The following is a 21,140-nucleotide window of genomic DNA, read 5'->3' as shown; positions in this document are numbered from 1 at the left end:
AGCTGGTTGGTGGCCTGAAAGAAAAAGCCTGGTACAGTCCCTCTTTTTTTTTTTTTTTTTTTTTTTTTTTTGTGATAGGGGCTTGCTATGTAACCCAAGATGGCCTCAAACTCCCAGCAATCCTTCTGCCTCAGCTTCTGGAGTGCTCAGATTAGTGTGCGCCGCCATGCCTGGCTCTGGCTGGCTTCTTCATTCCCACTGTCTCCTTGGCCAAATGCAACTTTACTTTTTCAAGAAAAGTTATACCCTTCTTAAAAATAAGGCCATAAGCTGGGCGGTGGTGGCGCACACCTGTAATCCCAGTACTCAGGAGGCAGAGGCAGGCGGATCTCTGTGAGTTCGAGGCCAGCCTGGTCTACAGAGCTAGTCCAGGACAGGCTCCAAAGCTATACAGAGAAACCCTGTCTCGAAAACCAAAACCAAAACCAAAACCAAAACCAAAAACAAAAAAAATAAGGCCATAAAATAAGACGTCATCCCTGCCATCCCTCTCTTGCTGTGTTTCCTCTGTAGCACTAAAACCACCTTCTAGCATGTTCTAGGATGCATTTCTTTTGCGTTTTGTTTGTCTTGATGAGGCTGTGAGCTCCTGGATGTCAGGGTCTGGCTGCTTCTCTGGCTGCTGTGTCCCAGGGTCCCCCTCGGTGCTGGCTACACAATGGTTCTTTAACAAATGGGGAGCTGATTGACAGACAGAAGTAAGTCATGCTGGGAGCTGAGGGAAGATGTCCTGTTAACACTGTCATGGCAGGGAGAGTGTTTACAAGAGCAGAGAAGAAAGGAGCAGGGGAAATAAGCCAGTCACGGGCCACAGGGAATCACTGAGGGCCTGCATGCAGGAAAAGGCCTGCTAAGACCCAGGTGTTCAAACAGCGCCTGCCTGGTGCCTGGCACCTGTTCAGTTGGCAGTGTTGCACAGCCTAACAGGGATGGGGGAGCAGGGTGTAGCCTGGGGAAACACAGGCAGAGCCACGTGCCAGACAACGGCCAGTGTTCTCAGTCCTGTTTTCACAAGTTGCAAAGACCAACGAGCAGAGAGGGCGATGGGTTTGGCTAGGTCACACAGCAAGAGAGAAAGTTGAAGCTGGGCCGCAACTCGGCCTCTGTTGCTTCATCCTCTCTCTGGGGGCTCTTTTACTGTCTGGGGCCACAGCTTGGAGCAACATGGGCAGGTGGGGGAAACAGGACCCCATATACCCCGGCCGACTTAGGTTCAAAGTGTATGACCCAAGCGAGTGTCATGGTCTTTTGGAGCCTCAGTTTTGCCCTCTGAGAAGTGGTTGCAAGAAGAGCAGTTGTGGGTTTCTGTGATGGAGACGGGCGATGCTGGCGGAGCTGTGAGATAGGACTGGGGACACCGGGTGTGCTCTGTAAAGAGAAACAAGCCTGCAGCTGTCCCCATGTGGGGCGGAAAGCCTGACTCGGTTCTTCCGCCCTGCAGCTGTGTTCCACAGCAATGGACGCTGACCTCCCATGAGACAGGGCGGATCTTCCCACCCTGTATGTCCCCCAGGCCCACCCTGCCAGCTGGCTCCTGGCCCCAGCACAGGGAGAGTGGAAAAAACCTTGGCCTGTCCCCACTGGCTGTGTGACTCTGGGCAGGTCGATCCCCTTCTCTGGGCCTCTCCCCTGGTCCCCCTCCAGCAATGACATGAGCATCATATCACATCATAGACCGAGGAGTCCTTGGCCTCCCTGCACTCTGATCACATCCGATAAGTGTAAAGATTTCATACAGCCCTGGACAGGTGTGAGGTGGGACTTCCTGTGTCCGGTAGGGAAACTGAGGCTGAAGAGGTGAAACTATCCTGAACGTCACCCAGCTGGAAGGTGGCAAAGAAGGAGAAGGGAGGGCTGAGAGGAAAAGGAATTGATGGAGGCAGGGCACGGAGGGCTGTGGAGCGCCCCTGGTTGGATCCTGGAGTCCCAGATGGATGAGGATGGACGCAGCCACTTGACGAGACACCGAGGCCAGCGAGGGCCTAACCCTGTCCTCCCGAGAGGAGGCAGTCTGGACTCAGGGCCACCCAGAGAAAAGGCGACATGAGGACCCCAGGAGACAGGACACCCCAAATCTGAGGGACCTAGAGGACAGCCAGCTCCACCCCGTCCTCCATCTTGGGTTTCTAGAACTCAGAAGTTCAGAATTCGAATTCAGCAGCTCAAGCCCTTGGGGCGGTGGGTGAAGGAAAAGACTCAGAAGTAAAGGCTGTGAGGAGGCTTGGGGAGCGGGCTGGGGTGGGTAAGTGGGGGCTGCCTGGTCCACAGAGACACCCGTGGCTCTTTCCTAGTCCAGTTCACAACACGACAGAACCAGGGGTTGGGAGCTGCTCCCTCCCCTCTGGGATCCACCTATACCTCATGATGAGCCAGGAGTCTATTTCTTGGGGCTCCTTGCAGAGCTGAGACCTCAGGATAGAGGGGTGTGTGTCTAATGGTTAACACCCCCAGCAGACCACTTTCTTCTTTCCATAGTCCTTTCTAGCTCAAGCATACTCTATGGTTCCTGGCTGTACCCCCCAAACTCTCTTGAGGCTCTCCAGTTTATCTCTAAACTCCCATTTAGACAACCCCCCTCCTCATTCTACAAAGGAGGCTTTACCCCTGTGTGGTTTCTAGAAATTTCTAGATTTGTTCAGCCTCCACTCCTATGTATCTGCAATGCCCAGCCTGGGATGCCCTTCCTCCTGCTAGGTACAGAACACCCCCAACTCCTCCCTGGACACACTGCATCCTCTGAACTCCCTAGAAGCAATCTCTTCCTATGCGCTCCTCCTCATGGTGGCCTGTCCGGACCATTCACTCCCTTCGGACCACACAGCACCCTGTTCTTCCACTTCCCCAGACCTCCTCTCTCCTCCTAGGATCATGCCCACTGACACCCTTGATCTCTGTGTGTCTGTCTCCTGTGTGTGCATCGTGAGAACTCGGTCTTCCTCGACCAGCTTAGCTTGGTGAGCTCACACCCATGGCACACTGGTGGAGAATGGACACTAGGCAGGAAAAACTGAGTGGTTTACATAGGATGTCCCAGCGGAGTGGCTCCTGTCCTCACTGACCCATGAAGTGTGTGCAGAAATGGGGTCTGCGACACAGCTCAGAGGGTAAAGATGTCTGCCGCCAAGCCTGATGACCTGAGTGTGCCATGCCAGGGGTCAGCACAGTGGGAGAGAACTGATCTACATACACACCCCTATGGCACACACACACACACACACACACACACACACACACACACACCCAATATATAAATGCAACTTTAAAATATATGTTAAAGAGACCTCAAAACGCAGAGTGTATGTGTGTGTGTGTGTGTGTGTCTGTCTGTCTGTCTGTCTGTCGTCTCTGTGTGTACACATGCATGCTGGTGCTTGCAAAGGCCAGAAGAGGGCATTGGATCTCCTGGAACCAGAGTTACAGATGGTTGTGAGCGCCATGTGGGTGCTGGGAACTGAACTCGGGTCCTCTGGAAGAGTGGTGTTCTCCAGCTGCCCCGTTCACACACTGAATCCAAAGCTCACTGGCTGATGGATCTGTCACAGCAAATGGCCCAGGAGTGTGTGTGTGTGTGTGTGTGTGTGTGTGTGTGTGTGTGTGTGTGTGTAAAGAGCCAGACAATGAGACAATGGTAGTTATGGACTCCCCAAGGTCTTGTTTGCCAACCAGCTTAGTTGGGACACCTTCCAGCTGCAAATGGGATGGATGATGGTGGTCCCTGCCTCATCCTGCCGTCTAGCTTGCTAACGTGCTCCACCACAAAGCGAGTCCGTGTGGGGTGGCCCACACCTTACCTTTTTCACCCTAGCCTCGGCCCTGGTAGGCAGTGGCCCCTGGGTAGCTCCTTGCTGGGGGTGGCCCTGGGTGCCCTTCTGGAGGTGGCGCGGGGGGGTTGCGTCTTACCCAGGCGGGATAGAGGCGCGGGCGCTGACGCTGGTGGCTCGCTGGGGTCCTGGCCGGCTGAGGTTATTCTGGCCCGGGGTGGGCGCTCCGTTGGGGGCGCTAGGACTCCGCGGGGGAACTCCTGGAGGTGGCGCGGGCTCTGTGGGGCCGGCGGCAGGTGCGGCCCAGAGCGTAGCCCCGGCGGCGAAGGTGGCGCTGGGGCGCACAGCTAGTGTACCCGGGGGCCCTCCTGGCGGCAGCGGCGGCGGGGGCGGCGGGGGCGCTGGAGGCGCGGCTGGCGCAATGGGCGCCTTGCGGCGCTGCGAGGCCAGGATAGCGTTGGAGGCGGCGCGCGTGCTGTTGACCAGCAGGCACTGCTGACACGAGCAGGGCTGACCCGAGTTGGCTCCCACGGGCCAGGACTGCGACTTGGGGATGGAACCGACCGTGAGCGGGTAGGCCAGGTCCAGGCGGCGGCGCAGGCGGCGGCGGCGGCGGGTCTGGCGGTTCATCTGGGACATGCTGTTGAAGTAGATGAGGTAGCAGAAACCGAGCGACGAGAGGTCGAGCCACGGGTGCTGCTTCTCGTACGCGTTCTGGATGGTGATGCAGATGTCCATGTCGTAGGCCGTCCACGCGCCGCCGTCGCTCTCCCATTCCCACACGATGCCCTTGCCCGGCGCTGACGACGGGTCGTAGAAGTTGCGTCGCACTGGCCGCATGGTGCCTGCGCTCAGAAGGGAGAGGGGTGTCAGTCAGCACAGGCCCCCAAGGGGACCTTCAGGGCCAGGAAGGGGATCTGGCCCGGCGGTGGTGGCACACGCCTTTAATCCCAGCACTCGGGAGGCAGAGGCAGGCGGATCTTTGTGAGTTCGAGGCCAGCCTGGATAACAGAGCGAGATCCAGGACACATGGCGACTGGGCCAATGAGATGGTTCAGCAGGTCAAGGTGCTTGCTGCCTGACCATAAGATTTCAATCCCAGGATTCCAATCCAATCACGTGGTGGAAGGAGAGACTCGGCTCCTTCAGGCTGTGAGCTGTCCTCCAATCAACTAATAAAAGCAATGAGATTTTAAAGGGTGTGGGGGCTGGGAAAGAAGCAGGCAGAGGCCGGCCCAGTCAACATGTGGGGTTACAGGGACATACAGAAAGGGGTGGGTCATAGAGAGTCAAGGAGAAAAAAAGCAAGGAGTGGGCCCTGGAGAACCAGTCCACCCTCTGCAAGGGGCAAGGCGGGCCCTGAAGGTCCTGGTTATCACAGGAATAGCAAAGGTGGGTAGTGGCCACACACAGAGCAAGGCCCATCTACAACCCACCCCCCAAAGCTCCCTGCCAGACTCCTAGGGTGCTCCCAACCCGGGCATTTGTGGGTTTCTGCATTCACACAGGGCCCGTTGGATCCCACCCTTCTCCCATGGGTCCGTCCATCGGGCCACATTTCATTCATCCTTCACTTCATTCATTCAGGCACGCCTTCTTGTATTCATTCACACCCGTATGTACCCCTTCTCCTTCACCCCTGGCTTTTCCTTCCCCTTCCCCTCCCCTCTCTGTGTTCCAGCCCTCGGTAAACCGATGCTGAGTACCCTCTGTGAGAGCAAAGTGTGCACCCGCGCTGACCCCCACACGTCAGCTCTGTCTGTGGTATCCTGGCCTGTTGTGTCTCCCGGCTCCTTTGCTCTGCACTGGCTGAGAGCCACGCTCTTGAGGAAGCTGAGGTTACCAGCGATTGACAGCGAAGGCCGCTGCGCTTCTCAGGGTCTTAGCTGGCTGACTCTGGGCTGCCTGGCCCAGGTGCCACAGCACAGACTTTACTCTCCTGGGCATGCAAGGCTGCCACTTGTTGCAAAGCTGTGGGAAGTCGTCCCCCCCCCCCCCCACGCCTCTCCGGGCCCTGATGACAATGAATACAGATCTTCGACTCTTTGACAGGGCCTAGCATCCATGACCTAGGAGCCAAACCTCTGAGCGTGTCAGGGAGGGAGTTTCTGGACTGGGTTGCTGGAGGTGGGAAGACCCATCTTGGACGTGGGCGATACTATCCCCGTGGGCTGGGGTCCTGGATTGCATAAAAAGGAGACCGGGAAGCTGAGCCACTGGCTTTCCTCTCTGCTTCCTGGCTGTGGATACCACGTGACCAGCCGCCCCAGGCTCCTGCAACCTCGCCTTCCCGCCAAGACAGAATGTAGTAGGCCCGCACTAGGAGTCAAAGTAAGCCTTGTTCTGGTCAGGTATTTTGCCAAGGCAATGAGGCAAAGAATGAACTTGCTGGCCTCGTCTTGACAATGGCAGGGAGCTCCCTGGTCCACCGTGCCCCGCACCTGCCAGGAGGACTTGATCGCGGAGTCTGCATGAGGCCCCGGGGATGTGGCACAGACAGCGCTCATCTCAAGTTCCCATGGCGAGACTCTCCCGTTCTGTAACCACGTTCAGACGACTTCCTCTGTCAGCCTTGGTTTCTCATGGGGTGGGGGGGGGGGGGGGGGGGGGGAGAATGGTCCAGGTGGGCAGAGCTGCCGCGCTTTGATGCCATTAGCTCCGCCCTCTCTCCTGAGAGCTCCCCTCCCCCACAGGCATCCAGCAGGCTCTTTGACAGCTCTGTTGCCTGATTCCTTGCTGCTCTCAGCCACACGGTGCCTGCCTCCTGTGCTTGGCTCCCCCCCCACCCCCTCAGCAGTAGACGCATGTCTTTGTCCCCAATGGGCAGCCAGGGCATCCTGTCCAGCCCACACCACATCCATTCTCAGAGAGCTCAGAGTCCTCTATGGCTCCCTATGACCTGTAAAAACTGAAATCCTCATGATGACCCAGCTCTGATGTTCTCTCTGATCATGTCCTCCTCACCTGGTCTCCCCCCCCCCCAGCCCTGCTCCCTAGCCACCTCAAGCCCTGTGAGGCCTCAGGGTCTTTGCACTGGCTGTTTCCTCTGCCTGGATTATGACTTGGCCATCCACAGACTTCTTTAACATTTGTTTGGATGTCACTGGTTCAGAAGCACCACCCACACATACCTGCTTCCCGGTCCCTGCTCATTCTGGCCATAACAGGCTCTTTCCTCTGGCTCCTCCCCATGGCCCACCCATCAGCTCAGGCTCACAGGGGCCCCTCTGCTTAACCCTCCAGCTCCCCCAGCCCCACTCTGGGCACGGTGACTCACTCAGGGGGTCCTCACAACTGTGAGATATTTCTATAGCCAGATGGGGGGGCACCCAGTGTGGCACCCTGCTGGGAGGTTCCCCTTCTGACCACAGACCCTGTCTGACAGTCCCTAGCCATACTACCACTCAGGTCTCCAAAGCCTCGTCCTCTGCCTTGCCTTTTAGAATGTCCAAGGCTGCTGGGGGGACAACAGCACAGGGGAAACTGAGGCACAGAGCTGTATCTGTGGACAGGAGAGGTGCAGGATAGAGGGTGCCAAGAAATAAGGTCCCTGGGCAGCAATAATGTCCCAGCCAACCACTGGAAGACTCCCTGGGGCCCGGTGCTTGCTTGTTTTAATGGACTTCATATTGATTTTCTGTGGTTCTCTCAGTGCTGGGAGCAAGCCTTCCAGCCTGCCCCCTTGCGTCTGCATGCCAGACTCATCTCTGTGTCTCACTGGTCCCATCTGCAGAACCAGGAGCTGTGAGAAAGATGAACCTTACATGCTGTGGTCACCTCTCAATGAAATGGCGGGCTGTGTTCTTTGGATGGGACAGGAGGAAAAAGGGAATCGCCCTCCTTGAACCCCATCTGTCGCCCAGCTCCTGAGCCAAAAGGGGTCCGGGGACAGAATGTGTGAGAAAAGTGGGGGACAGAAGCGGCCAGTGGACTGGAGAGGAACCCTGGCTCCTCATACAGCCTCCGCGTTCTTATATGTAAAATGGAGGGTAGTAATACCCACCCCGAGAACTTCTGGGTTCAAAGTAAAAGAAGGCTTGACAGGTGCTTAGCATAGGACTTAGAATACGGAAGCGATTGTGGAGTGTTGGCTGTGACGGCTGCCACCATCACACACTTGACCCACTTTCAGCGTCCCGTCCCCCCCCCCCCCCCCCCGCCTGCTGAACTCCTAACCATCCCACAGAGCCCCTTGCGCGCCCGGCCCCTGCTGAAGCTGGCGCGAGTGGCTGTTGTCCTGTCCTTGAATCATTTCTGCTTTTGTCTCCTGAACTAGCGGATAACTTCTGGGGTGACGAAGGCCAGATCTGCACCACAGTGTTCCCAAAACCTGCCTGGAAGAAAGACATGTGCGGCTGAAACCGAGACAGGAGCCCAGTGGGAGGGGAGGGGCCAGGCCTGGCAGGGAGGAGGGGAGGTGGACCTAGGGCCTTGGGGAGAGAGCGCGTTGGAGATTGCCTTGGCTACTCTGCCGCAAAGGATTCTGGGAGCTGTCCAGCCCGCATCTGCTCCCCGGGGCTCTGTTTACCAGGCATGGATTTTCTTGCCTGTTTAGTGGTAGTTATTAAAGGCAGTGTCCCTGGAGTCCTTTTGAGAACGGATCGGAGCCTGGAGAGCTGGAGTAATTAGGGCGGCTGTGCCCGCCCTACCAGACCCTGCACTGCTGCGCCCGCTGCTGCCAGGCCACCCACCCCTCCAGCCCAGGGTGGCCATGAACCGGGGGGGAGGGGGGAGGCGCGTGGGGAGGGGAGGCAGCTGGCTCCCGGTGTCTGCTTGGACTTGGGTCTTGAGATTTCTTAGCTGTGCCGGCCTCTTCCATGGTGGCCTTGGCCTAGATTTGTGGGCAGAACAGTGAGCCCAAGACTGAACGCCCAGTGCATGAGCCTGGGCGATGGGCCACGGCTCAGGCTTCTCCAGCCCCGCCGGGCTGGCCACCCGGGGCGGGATCCCAGGGCAGTCAGCCCTTGTGCAGAGGATTGTCATGAGCTTGCTGTTGTCTGTCAGCTTTTGTGGGTGCTCCTTCCTCAGTGGTAGAGCGCTTGCCTAGCAAGCCCAAGGTCCTGGGGCACAGGTGACAGGGAGAGAGAGACAGAGAGACAGGCAGACAGAGAGAAACGGGGACATACACAGAGGAGGAAGGGGGCAGGGGGACACAGAGACAGAGACACAGATAGACAGGCAGGCAAAGAGAGCCATGGGGACACACATAGACACACACACACACACACACACACACACACACACACACACACAGAAGGTGGGCAGAGAGAGATGGAGAGAGAGAGAGAGAGAGAGAGAGAGAGAGAGAGAGAGAGAGAGCGAGCATTCACTGAGACTGTCAGAAGCAGCAAGATCCTTGTGGGCACTCGAGGGGCGGGTACTGTATACTGGGCCAGAGAGAGGCTAGTAGCCTCTAGGGCTGCCCAGCAGAGTCAAGGAGGGCTGGAGGCTAAGGCTGAGACTCAGTGAGAGAAGGGAGCCACGGCACCACCATAGAGCTTCAGTTTATATGCCCTACTGTACGCCCTTTGCTGAGCACCTACTAGGTGCTTCTGTAGGTAGCCCACTGCTGTCCTCTCCCTCAGCCTCTTTCCTCTCAGGCCACACAGACCTGTCCCCTTTTACCTTTGAGGAAATAGGTCTAGAGAGGGGGGATAAGGAAGGGTGAGAGTTTTGGGCAAAGCAGCACAGAGAAAGGGCACGACAGAGCATGGCTTGCTTCCTAAGGCTTTCAGCCTAACCAAATGGTAGCCTAACCTAGAATTCCTCCACTCACGGGCATCTCACTACCTCAGTTTGCTTTCTTACCTGGATAGCACCTCCCCCTACACACACATACAATATTGGGGGGATGTGTGTCACTGCCCCAAGCTCAAGCTCTTCAAACAGAGTGGCTTTGTGAATAGAGGTAACCCTTGCTTGCCCCTTTGGCACTAAACAGTCCCCAGTAGGGGCCCCTCTCTTTGGGGGTGGCTTCCTGGAGGGAAATGACCTTAGTTAGGGACACCCAGACCTGCTGGGAAGGAGGGCCTGTGGGAGGCAGCCATGGACATCTATCAAGTGGGGGCCTCTGCCTGGGAGTGAGCAATGAGTGGGTTGAACAAGTTTGATGCCAGGCTCAAGGAGGGATGTGGTGGGATCTTCAACCATCTCCAAAACCAGTGGCACTGGCAGTAAGCTTATTTTCTGTCCAGAGCTCACTTGTCTCCCGCCCCATCCTCGACCATGCTGTGGAATGGAGCTGGCTGCCCTGGGTACAGCTGAGGATGCACAGGTGCCGGGCAGTTCTGGGACACACACGGGACCATATGCAGTTCCTTGGTCTGGTTGACTCCAGCCTGGGGCCACCTGCCTTCTATGACTGCTCCTTCAACTGTGTACATTCACAAGTCCCCGCCACCACGGGGGAAACTGAGGCACACAGGCTACATGGCAAGTAAAATACATGGCTGAGGCTGAAGGGAAACCCCAGGCTGAAGTATCGCAGCTTTGCAACTCAGGCAGGCTGCAGGGTTGGTGGGATCTCCTGAAGCAACAACAGCTGTCTTCTGATACCATCGCCCCCGGGGGGGTGTCCATTTGAAAAATGGGGAAACCGAGGCTCCTCAGAAAGAAGTCCAGCCCTGGCACTAGCTGACTTGGGTAGAAACAGCTGGCGCTGGGTCAAGGGCCTCCCGCTCCAGCCGCGATCAATGCACCGGCAGATTCTGTTTCCCTCCGATTGCTCCCAGGGGGCTTTCAGGCTTGGCGCTGGCTCATTAGTGGTTTGGGCACGGGGCTGCTCGAGCTCTCTGGTGGGGCTGCTTGTGGTGGGGTGGGGAGGACTCAGGCTCCACATTTCCTCCACTCTGCTTGGCCACTGATGGCCCAAGGCTGCTGCAGTGTGTGTGTGCGCGTGCATGCGTGCGTGTGTGTGTGTGTGTGTGTGTGTGTGTGTGTGTGTGTGTGTGTGTGTGTGGTCCTTGTGCACCTCATGGCTCTGGGGCCTCCCTGAGCCCCAATTCCCACGCCCCAGGGATCAGGTGCCCTGGCTCAGCAGCAGCCAATGGGAAGGGGAGGGGGAGAAGACAGCCCCAAGGGGCCCTGAATCCTCCTCCCCTGGATCCCCCAAGCTGCTCCCTCCAGGCTGTGAAACGGACACAATACTTAATAACGGTGTACTTGGGGCCCGCCACCTGGCAAACCTAGATCGTTCTTCAGTCTTCCCAGTTTTCCCCTGCTGAGTTGAACTTTCTTGGCTCAACTATGTCCTGGAATTGTCTCCACCACCTCAAAGGAGAATCAAGGAATCTCCCACAGGTTCCCTCAACACCCTGTGTTCTCTAACACCAGAAGCTGGGTCACTAGGTGGCAGGGTGGTCTCTGTCCCCTTCCGACTGGCCATGCCCCTTACTCAGAAGGTCGGGCTGGTTTTCTCAGCCTGTTGTGAATCTCAGCACAAGGTCAACACTGTGGAAATGACGGCTGAATATGAGTGAATGAATGATGCATTGCATGAATGAATGACTCAATGAGTGGACATGGATGATGCTAAGTGGGCCATTCCCACGGCCAGGCTGGAGGCTCTCCCTGGAGAGAATGTGGGCTTCCTCTGCTCACCCACTGCTTATGACGAGAGAAAAAAAAATCGTGAGCAACATTTAAAAACTGGCAGTGTAGGCAGGCATAGTGGTGCATGCCCTTAATCAGGAAGTAGAGGCAGGTGGATCTCTGTGATCTGAGGCCAGCCTGGTCTACAAAGTGAGTTCCAGGCCAGCCAGAGCTACATAGACCCTGTCTCAAAAAGAGGGGCAGGGGTAAAGGACACATGTTAGCCTAGCTTTCCAGAACCCCAAATATCCAGAGATGTAGCTACAAGGTTTGGTTTCCCTAGCAACAGGTAGCCAGAGCTGGGTCAGGGCCACCCTGCGCATGGCTTCAAATTTTTTTGTTCTTGTTTTTGTTTTTTTCTATTTGATTTGGTTTTCCCCTGCTTGGGATTGGGTTTCACTAGGTAGCCTAGGCTGGTATCGAACTCATAATCCTTCTGCCTTAGCCTCCGGAGTGCTGGGATTACAGATGTAATACTGGGCTCAATACCTTCAAGGATCTATTGAGGACCTACTATGTGCCATGCACTGGTGAGCAAGATACTCTTAGACCCGTGGTTTTCCAGCATAGAAAACCATGCAGTGTTATTATTCAGTGAGACAATTGAATTTGCAGCCTCTGCACAGATGGGGAAACTGAGTCCCAGAGAGAGGAACTTGATAGTCAGACAGAGTTTGAACTCAGGCTAAGAGTTTGAATGGGGCCAGGCCACTCAGACCTTGACAGGAACACTCCTCCGTCTCTCTGTCTCCATGTGGCCACTTGACTTAAGCTCTGATACACTTGGTGGCCCCACTGGAGCCCAAGAGAGAGGGTCAGAGACTCACAGGGGCCATGCCACTGTCACCGTGGACGAGGTGGCCATTGGGTTGCAGGTGTGGGCAGGCTGTCTTGGCAGCCACCTCTGATGGCTGGGTCCTTTGTTCTGCAGCTCAGGGTGCCAGGCTCCAGGGCTCCCTGCCAGGCTCCTTTATGTACCCAGTCACTGAGGGCCACTGCTGTCGGGCAGGTAGAGGTGGCAGCCTGGACCAGTTCCAGAGAGACTGTGGGAGGGGCCCAGAGAGGCTCTGCCATCGAAGCATAGCAAGGGCGTAGCCAAGCAGGATCTGGAGGAGGCTGAGCCCCTGTCTGGCATCTGTGTAGGCTCAAGGTCAGCGACAGCCACATGTTCTGAACTTCTGTGGTACCTTGGCTTCCTGTACTGTCCTCCTCACCCCACCAGAGCTGAAACACCGGAGACAGGCTTTCAGCATCTTCCCTGTTGACGTGACATTCCTAACACTTGCACACAACAGACACTCATTAAATTCTTTTTTTTTTTTTTTTTTTGAGACAGGGTCTCATGTAGCCCAGGCTAGCCTCAAGCTCTCTACGTAGCTGAGGATAACCTTGAATTTCTGATCCTTCTGCCTCCCTGGTGTTGGGATGACAGCTGTATTCCACCATGTCTGGTTCATGCAGGGCTGGGATTCGAACCCAGGGCCTTGTGCATGCCAGATAACATCACTAACTGGGCAGCATCCACAGTCCCGGTGGAATGAGTGAAAACGGAACAGTCTAGCCACAGCTGCTGCTGGGTCCATATCACAGATGAGTAAACTGAGGCTTGGAGAGGGTGTTGGCCTTGGCCAAAGTCACAGCTTCTCACTGTGCTTAGTTAGGAGCTCCTGGACCAGACCTGGGAGCCCTGTCCTCACCCATGGGCTCCCAAGGCAGTCTGTGTTAGGGTTGGGGTCCCCAGACTCTTGGCTGAGTGGGCTCAAGGTGAATGGGTATCTTGGGAGCAAGGCTGTCCTAAGGACTGGCCAGTACTGGGTGTGACACTGTTGTCAGTGGCTAGGCAGAAGGCAGGGACACAGGAGTGGAGGGGCATGTGCAGAGACCCCTGGGGTCCCTGAATGAAGAGAGATTTGGGATGTTACTGCCCCCAAACTCCCGCTTCCCACCATGACTCTTCTCCTCCTCATTCTCATCTCTCTGAGAGCCCCACCCTCCCCTCCAATTCCTCATCCTTCCCCATCAGGTCCTTGTCTCCTCACTGGCTTCCTCCTTCATCTTCTTTATCACCTGCTTCACAATCTCTTCCATCAGACCAGCACCCTCATTGTGGCTTTGGTACCCCCTCCCATCTAAGATAGACCCCACAGCTGCCAGAGAAGAGAGGAGGAGAGCGGGGCCGGGGACACTGTAACCGGGACCCCTCCTTACACACTCAGGACACTCATATAGCCATACAAGGCATCACAGAGCAGCCCTGGGGTTGCAGGGGAGGGCGGAAGGGGGGAGGCTCTGTCCCAGCCCCCACCTGTGTCTCAGCCCCTGGCTGTGTCCTGGATAGGAGCTTCTACCTCCCAGCTTCAGCAGTGTGTTCTGTCACTCAGGGGAGCCCTACCCACTGCAAAGGAGCCTGCCCACTCTGGCTCACCTGTGCCAGCCTCTCAGGGCCTGAGATGAAAGATGCTGGTACTGCACCCTGGCTCTGGGTCCCTCGGGGCCTGGCTGATAAAGGGCAGCAGCTGGTAGTCGTGTCTGCCAGGTCTTAAAGGCCCCAAGGGACCACCTTTCCGGTGCCCTGCTTGTCATGGCCTCCCTCTGTCCCCAGGCCTGAGTCCAGGGCTGGCTGCTTATCCTTGGACACTCACACAGGTCGGCATACCCTCACGACCCCACTTCGCCCGCTTGGTCAGAAAGCACCCAGATCATTCTCCTACCTAAGTGCCCCTCAGAAGGATACACCAGAGTGTCTCTAGGTTTCCCATGAAACCGCCCTGGGGAAGGATTATTATTCCCATTTTACATGGCAGGAAATGGAGGCCCAGAGAGGGTAAGTGGCTTGCCTCTGCCACACAGCAAGCAGGTGGGCTTTATACACCTTTCTGTTGGCCTCAGTGCCAGAACTGGGGTCACAGGTCATTTCCATGATGTTCTGGCTTTTATCCCTCCTAGACTCTGACACAGATTTGATAGATTGATAAGACCTGAAATGGATTGATTTTGTCTGTCTTTCTGAGACCCCTCAAGACCCAGCCCAGGCTCAGGCCCTGGACAGCAATAATGTCCGTCCAATAGAATAATGATGGAGTTGGACAATCAGGAGGCTCGTGGGCCTGACCAACAGTAGGCTCCAACAGGAGTACAGGGAGGTACTGTGGACTGTGACAGGGACCCAGAGACACGGGGCACCCTGTGGATGGCTTAGCCAGACCTGATAGGAACCTCCTTCTAGTCCTTGCTCGGGCATCAAGCCCAGCCCTAGATCTCCTAGGAAAGGACCCTAGAGATGTGGGAGCCTGGGACTCAGGCCCTAGAGGCTCTGATGTCCTTGCTTTAGTTCAAACCCTGACAACGAGCCCAACAGAGCTCTCAGGGGACAGGGAGAAGGGACACCCAGCCCTCACCTTCATCCCTGAGACCTGACGTAGGAACCCAGTTTGGGGTTGAGAGTGAAATGCTGTGTGACCTTGGGCAGGTCACTCACCCTCTCTGGGGCTTTGTCATCCCATCTGGACTCTAAGCGTGAGAGGTGTTTGCTGTGGCAACAGCTGCCCTTCCTCTCTGGGTGACCTCACTGGTCCCCCCAGTCCAAGTGGCACAGGCGGGGCCTACCCCTAATGGCAGGATGCAGGGTGAGGGAGTCCTGGCCGCCCAGGGAAAGGGTGTAGGGCCCCTGTGGTGCCTGTCTCCAGTCTAGCATCTTGAGACACTTGAGACAGAGCTGCTCGTGCGTGCGTGGAGCTTCTGACACGGCATCTGTCTTAGCTGTGTCTATCCACAGGGGACCAGATCACCTATATCTAACTGTGTGGAGAGGGTGGGGGGGGCAGGCCCTGGGGCTGCTGGGCTGTGTGATCCTGGGCAAGTGACTCACCTTCTCTGGGCTTCGATCTACCTATCTGGAGTCTAAATCTTGTAGGCCTCAGAGAAGTTGTGTGTGTGTGTTGGGGGGGCGGCAGGGGCAAGTCATTCCTCACCTCTCAATCCCACATCCTGGTGGCTCCTCAGCCTCTGGGAGCCCACTTGGCCAAACCTCTCTAGGCCTGACTGTTTATTTGCCATTACCTAGGTTCATCTGGGTGGAGAAGCGGCAGACACAAGGGGGTAAGCTTTGGGAGCCCAGCCGGGCCAGCCCATCATCTCCATCTACTCAAGAGACTGAGAAGGAAGGCCACAAGTTCAAGACCAGCTGGGGAGAGCCTGTCTCAAAATGAACGCTAAAGAGGGCTGTTGATGATGTAGCGCTCAGTGGCAGAGCGCTTGCCCAGTGTGTGTGAGGTCCTGGGTTCAAATCCCAGCATAGAAAAGTGAAGCAAAACAAAGCCACCCACATGGGAGTGGGAGGGAGACACTAGCAAGCAGCCAAGGGGTGTAGCTGTTAGGGATCTAATATCCCATGGCCAGGGGAGGTAGCCTCTGCCTCCGTGTGAGGGGCTACAGCCTGGAGGGTTTCAAAGGGAACCTCCCTCCTCCTCCCTCCCCCTCCCCCCATGGGTAAGAGTGGAAACATCTGGGGCAGCTGAATAAACAGCAGCCCCCATGTGACAGGTCTGTCCTCTCCACTTGTCCCCAAGCCTGACATCTGGCCCCCTTCCCTTCCCTTCCCTTCCCTTCCGCTGGCTGCCGCAGATCAAGCAGACAGACAGGACATTTGTGTGCCGCCGGGGCGACAGGCAGCGGCTGATGAGCAGGCTGTGGCCGCGTGTGTGTTTGCGCTGAACATGAGCTCTGTCTGGCACATCCTGAAGCGTGCCTACATCATACTGGGTGTTCTGGGGTGTCAGTCCCTGTCACACCCCATAGGCAAGATTAGAAGAAGATCCTCTGGCAGGGGGTGGGGGTGGGGTGAACCGCAGGTGGGGTGGGGGGGGGGGGGGGGGGTGGGTCGACACACCCACCTTCTGCCTTCTGGGAGATTAAGAAGAGTGGTTTTTACATTTTCAAACAGTCGTTAAAAAAAAAAAAAGATAAATAATACTTTATGAGCCACGAAAACGGCACAAAATTCAAATGTCAGTGGTGGCCACAGTGTTTATGTCAACCTAGCCTGCAGTCACTCATTTGCATATGTCCTAGGGCAGTGGTGGCGGCGGCGGCGGCGGCGGCGGCGGCACTCATGCTCCAGGGGCAGGGTATAGGTCCCCACGAGGTTAAAAAGCCTACCAGCTCCTGCATCAGGGCAAAAACAGCCTCGTATGTCCCCACCCGAGGACAGATCAGCTTCCAAAAGCTTCCAGGAACTTTGATACCAAGCAAGTCTAGATGGGAGTCCTGTGCGTTTTGGTGCATGCGCGCGAGTTTCGGGTTTTACGGCTTTACCTTGGTGGGCTGTTTTGTTTGCTTTTTGAGACAGGCCTCATTGACCCCAGGTTAGTCCTGAGCTCACTATGGCTGAGGATGACCTTTAACTTCCGCTCCGCCTGCTTCTACGCCTGCGTGCTGGGATGACCGGCGGAGTGTACCGCCACATTGCCTAGGCCTGCTCTATCAACTGAGCAAAATTCCCAACCTCTGGCATTTGGATTTACCAGCCCCCTCCCCCACAGTGTGCGCAGGTGCAGGTTCACGGTAGGGCAGGAGTTGGTCTGTGAGACAAGGCTCCGTTCTCTCTGATCTGCTAGTGTGGAAACTGAGGCCTGAGGAGGCGAGGCCTTCTGGTCTGGTCCCCCAGCTGGTCAGAGCAGAAGGGAGACCTGTATACATCTTGGTTCTTTCCTGGAACTGGGGCAGTGAGGGCCAGAGGCCTTTCCTGTGTAGCTCAGCCCGGCCTGTCTGTCTGTCTGTGGAGAGGCAGTCCTACCCACAAGCTTCCCAGGTCTCCTAGATACGCCCCCCCCCCATTCCCAGACCCTTCTCCTTCCTGGGTGGGGTGGTGGTCTTGGCAGGTGCACAGAAGCCTTGTCCTGTTTCCAGCTCACAGGCCAGTCGTGACTTGAAGAGAGAGGTTGAGAGTGGAAGACTGGACCCCAGAAGGTTGCTGTGGAGTGTACAGGGGATGGAGCAGGCCTGAACCAGGGGACTTAGGAGCTTAAGTGGGGTTGATGAGACTTGAAGAAGGCCCCAGTGGAGGACCGCAGGCAAAGACACTAATTTGAGGGCCTTGGTGGTGGTGGTGGTGTGTGTGGGGCTACTTCTGCTTCTCAGGACCCCCACTCTCCAAGTTAAGTGCTGGAAAATCTCTAGAGCCAACACTCAAGCTACAGAAAGCTTAGCCAAGGTGCTGGTGAGGGGAAACCCTGTCTCTCAGGCCCCACCTCCACCCTCCTTCCCTCCTGAGAAGGAGCCTAGGGTGTAATCTCCAATTCTCAGGCTCAAATCCAGAGTCCTCACCATCCAGGCCTACATCTGCATGTCCGGAACCAGCTTCTTGGCCTCCCAAACCCCATAGAGGTGAACATGTGCAGTTCCTTGTCACCCCAGGACCTTTGCACCGGCCATCCCCCATTTTTTTTCTGGGAACACCACTTCCTGACTGGTCTTCCCAAGTACCGGCACATCTCTGTCTCACAGGCTCCTGCCTCCTGCTTGTTCCTCGACCACACAGGGATGGTTACTAGTGGTCAGTCCCTGCCAAGAAGGGTCTTGCTCCACACAGCGGTACTTCAGTACACAGTAGGAGGTCAGTAAAAGTCTTTAGGATAGGCATGGCCATGGCTGATGCCCAAAGCTATGGAAAACAGATACATTAAAATGTCACATTGTTGAGCTGCTGGGGATGTGTTCCCTGGGTGTCTGGACTTCTGTAGCTGTCACTGGTAGCCCTGGAAGGCCACACTGAGGCCACACTGAGGCCACACTGTACCCTGCCTAGTCCTGCCCCTGAGTGATTGAAGTGTAGCTACATGCTGATGTCTTTTTGTTGTTGTTGTTGTTTTTAACTAATGTGAGTTGAGATAGCCACAGGTGGTCAGTGGTCTCCAGGCTGGGCAGGGAGCTCAAGGGACCAGGAAGACTATTGTCCCCAAGGTAGCTGTCTGCAGCGGTCACCCCGGGAAGTGCAGAGGCCTCCCTAGCCCCCATCACTGCCCCTGGAGGTCAAACACACCAAGGTTCCCACAAGGCAGGGCCTCACTGCGCAGCAGCGCCTGTGTCTCAGAGGCCGCCCAGTGATGTGGCAGAAACTCTCCACAGAGGTGACAAATCCCCCGGAAGAGGAGAGAGGGCCTGAGAGTGAGGCCATCTTTAACGTCACTGTTACTATAGTACTACAGATACCGGCCGCCAAGGCCACCATCAGCAGCCACCACCCACACCATGGGGCCACCAAGATGGCCAGCAACACCCCCTCACCCCCAACCCCCACTCTTGCATCACGGGCCACTCCTAACATCACTCCCAGCAGGTACCATCAGTTTCAGACCATCAAGGAATCCCACACGACATCGACGACGCCTCAGCATCCATACCTTCGTCACCAAGCTACCATCACGCTCTCCTCCCTCACGACCCCCACCCCCACCATGGACACCACGGCCCCAGGTATCACCTGGACCATTATCACATCCCACCCCTCCCTCTGCACCATGCCAGCTCTGGACTCCCAGCTATCTGGATTTTGATCCCAGCTCTGAGTGCGATTCACTCAGCTTCTGGGAGACTCAGTTTCTTTGCCTGTAAAATGGCCCACCAGGATTTTTTTTTAAAATTTTTTACTTTTGACTTTCTGCCTGTGATTGGTGGAGAGAAACCGAACAACCCATGAGTTTGATAAATGGGTGTGTTAGAGTGCTGAAGGGCTCAGTGCTGGGGGAGGGGACTCGCTGAAAGAAATCTTCACATAGCTCTGAGAGACAGAGATCCACCCACTTTGCAGGTGAAGAAACTGAGATTCAGAGAGGTGATTCGTTTATCCACATCCCTCCATCCCCACCCCCCACCCCCGAACTAATACGAGATAGGGCTGGACCCCAAGTGTGAACCTGGACCAGGCCACACTGTCGGTTTTCCCAGTGGAGGGAGAGGGAGGAAGCCTAATTGGCCAGGGAGGACCTTTGGAACCCCAGGCTTCCCTTTCAGGAACGCTGGGAGGGGGGATTGTTGCATTCCCCGCCCCACATCCTGTGAGAGGCTAGCCTGGCCCATAGAGGTCTACTCACCTGTGTCTTGACGGAACTGATGCATGGATTGTAGGTCGATGATGTAGGGCACCAGCTGGGCGTCCACCTGGCCCAGGACCACGGAGCCCCGGGCGTCCTCCTTAAGAACATTCTCGATGTGGTGGCACACGGTGGCTGTGTAAGGTCGCCAGCGGCTGTGTTCATTGAGCCACTCCCACACTACCACCCGGGCCACGTTCTGCGGCGGGAAGCCCAGCCCGTTCACCGGTACCATCACACCTTGGCCTGGCCGTGACATGGCCGCTGCCGCCTGCGGGGCCAGGTCACCACTGTTGCTGGCCCAGCTCCTCCTGGGCCTGGGAGCACCGGGGAAGCGTCGTCCTCTCTCTCCAGGGCGGGCGGCGAGGAGTGTGGCCTCTTTTCCAGCTGGGCTCCTCTCCAAGGCCTAGAGGCCTGGGTTAGGGGGATGGGTGGCCATCCAGACGCAGCGAGGACCCCTTCCCGCAGAGCGCAGCTGTTGCACACAGGGGTGCGCTCAAGGCGACGTCTGTCCTAGGTGGGGGGGATGTGCTCTTAGTTCCTCGGTCCCCTCGGTGCAGGTGCGGGAGTGAGGCGCTTGCCCCTCTAGGTCCGGCCTTTCCCCCGCTTCTCTGTGGTTGCTTCTGTCCGCCACGCAGGGCCTTGTCACCCGGGAGGCCCCGGTCCCAGCCTGCTGCTCACTGCGCGCTCAGCTCTGCGTCTCAGACCCCGTGTCTCACTCCTGGGTGACTCGGTTCCGCCCCTCCCGACGGCTCCACTGTAGGGGCTCCCTGCACCTCTGCACCCCTGTCCCCTCTCCTGGCCGGCCGGAGTGGTCACAGATCTCCCAGGGAAGGGGGCGGAGCGCGGGGATCGCTGCTCTGGAAGCAGAGTCTGGGGGACCCCTGGGGGGGGGCGGGGGCCGTAGGCACGCCCCACCCCACTGGTGTTCGAGACCTGCAGGGGCGACAAGAAGGGGAGAGGGCCCTTTAAGAAGAGAGCAGCCCCCTCCCCCTCCCGGGAGCCGAGGTGGAGAACAATGGGGTGCCGGTGGGGGGGCGGCAGGGGGGTTCGGGGGTCCACGCCCTGCGGTCCCTGGGGTGCCTGGAGAAGAGTAGGCACGGGACCCTAGACTGTCACCCGCAGTGACCTGTGCTCGGCTGGAGTGCGTCCCCCGCCTCGGGCCACGCGCTACTGGGGGCTGCGGTGTGGGATGCGGGGATGCGGGATGTGGGGATGCAGGATGCGGGGTTGCAGGATGCGGGGACGCAGGATGTGGAGATGCAGGATGTGGGGATGCGGAATGAAGGATGAGGGATGCAGGGATTCGAGTTCAAGATGAGGGATGTCAGAGATGGATGGAGGGTGCCAGCTGCAGCCGCGACCCAGTTCTCCTCAGGGGTCGTGTCCCCAGAGGCGAAAGAGCCGCAGGTCGCTATGTCCCTTCCCGGTGGCATCTGCCGGGGGATCAGCCTGAGCCAGGGATGTGGGGTCCCAGCACGCATCGCTCACCGTGATCTCCCCGCGCTGGCTCCTTCCCTGCCGGCTCCCAGGAGGGAGGGAGGGAGGGAAGGAGGGGACCGTCTTGCCTCCACCCCAGTTCGGACCTCGCCCGCCGAGGACAGACCGACAGACAGAGAGAAGAACGCAGCAGCCCTGGCTCGCGGACGCGTCCGACGCGTCGCCGGGATCCCGCGGGTGGAGGCGGCCTCGGGGCGGG

General features: G+C 57.2%; 1 protein-coding gene across 2 annotated transcripts in view; it reads right to left on the bottom strand.

The window, feature by feature from the left end:
* Dtx1 (deltex E3 ubiquitin ligase 1) overlaps positions 1-21,140 on the bottom strand; it is a 31,825-nt gene extending 10,685 nt beyond the window's left edge. For both annotated transcript variants that reach the window (XM_036171875.1, XM_036171876.1), the window contains exons 1-3: positions 20,933-21,140; positions 19,442-20,377; positions 3,901-4,606 (exon numbers count right to left, since the gene is read on the bottom strand). In XM_036171875.1, coding sequence (XP_036027768.1) covers positions 3,901-4,606; positions 19,442-19,700 — 965 coding nt within the window. In that variant the 5' untranslated portion in view covers positions 19,701-20,377; positions 20,933-21,140. The remainder of the gene's footprint in view (positions 1-3,900; positions 4,607-19,441; positions 20,378-20,932) is intronic.

The sequence above is a fragment of the Onychomys torridus genome, chromosome 22 (genome assembly GCF_903995425.1).
Source record: "Onychomys torridus chromosome 22, mOncTor1.1, whole genome shotgun sequence".
Lineage (NCBI taxonomy): Eukaryota > Metazoa > Chordata > Mammalia > Rodentia > Cricetidae > Onychomys > Onychomys torridus.
The sequence above is the reverse complement of the archived record's forward strand: the minus strand, read 5'-3'. Positions and strand labels throughout refer to the sequence as shown.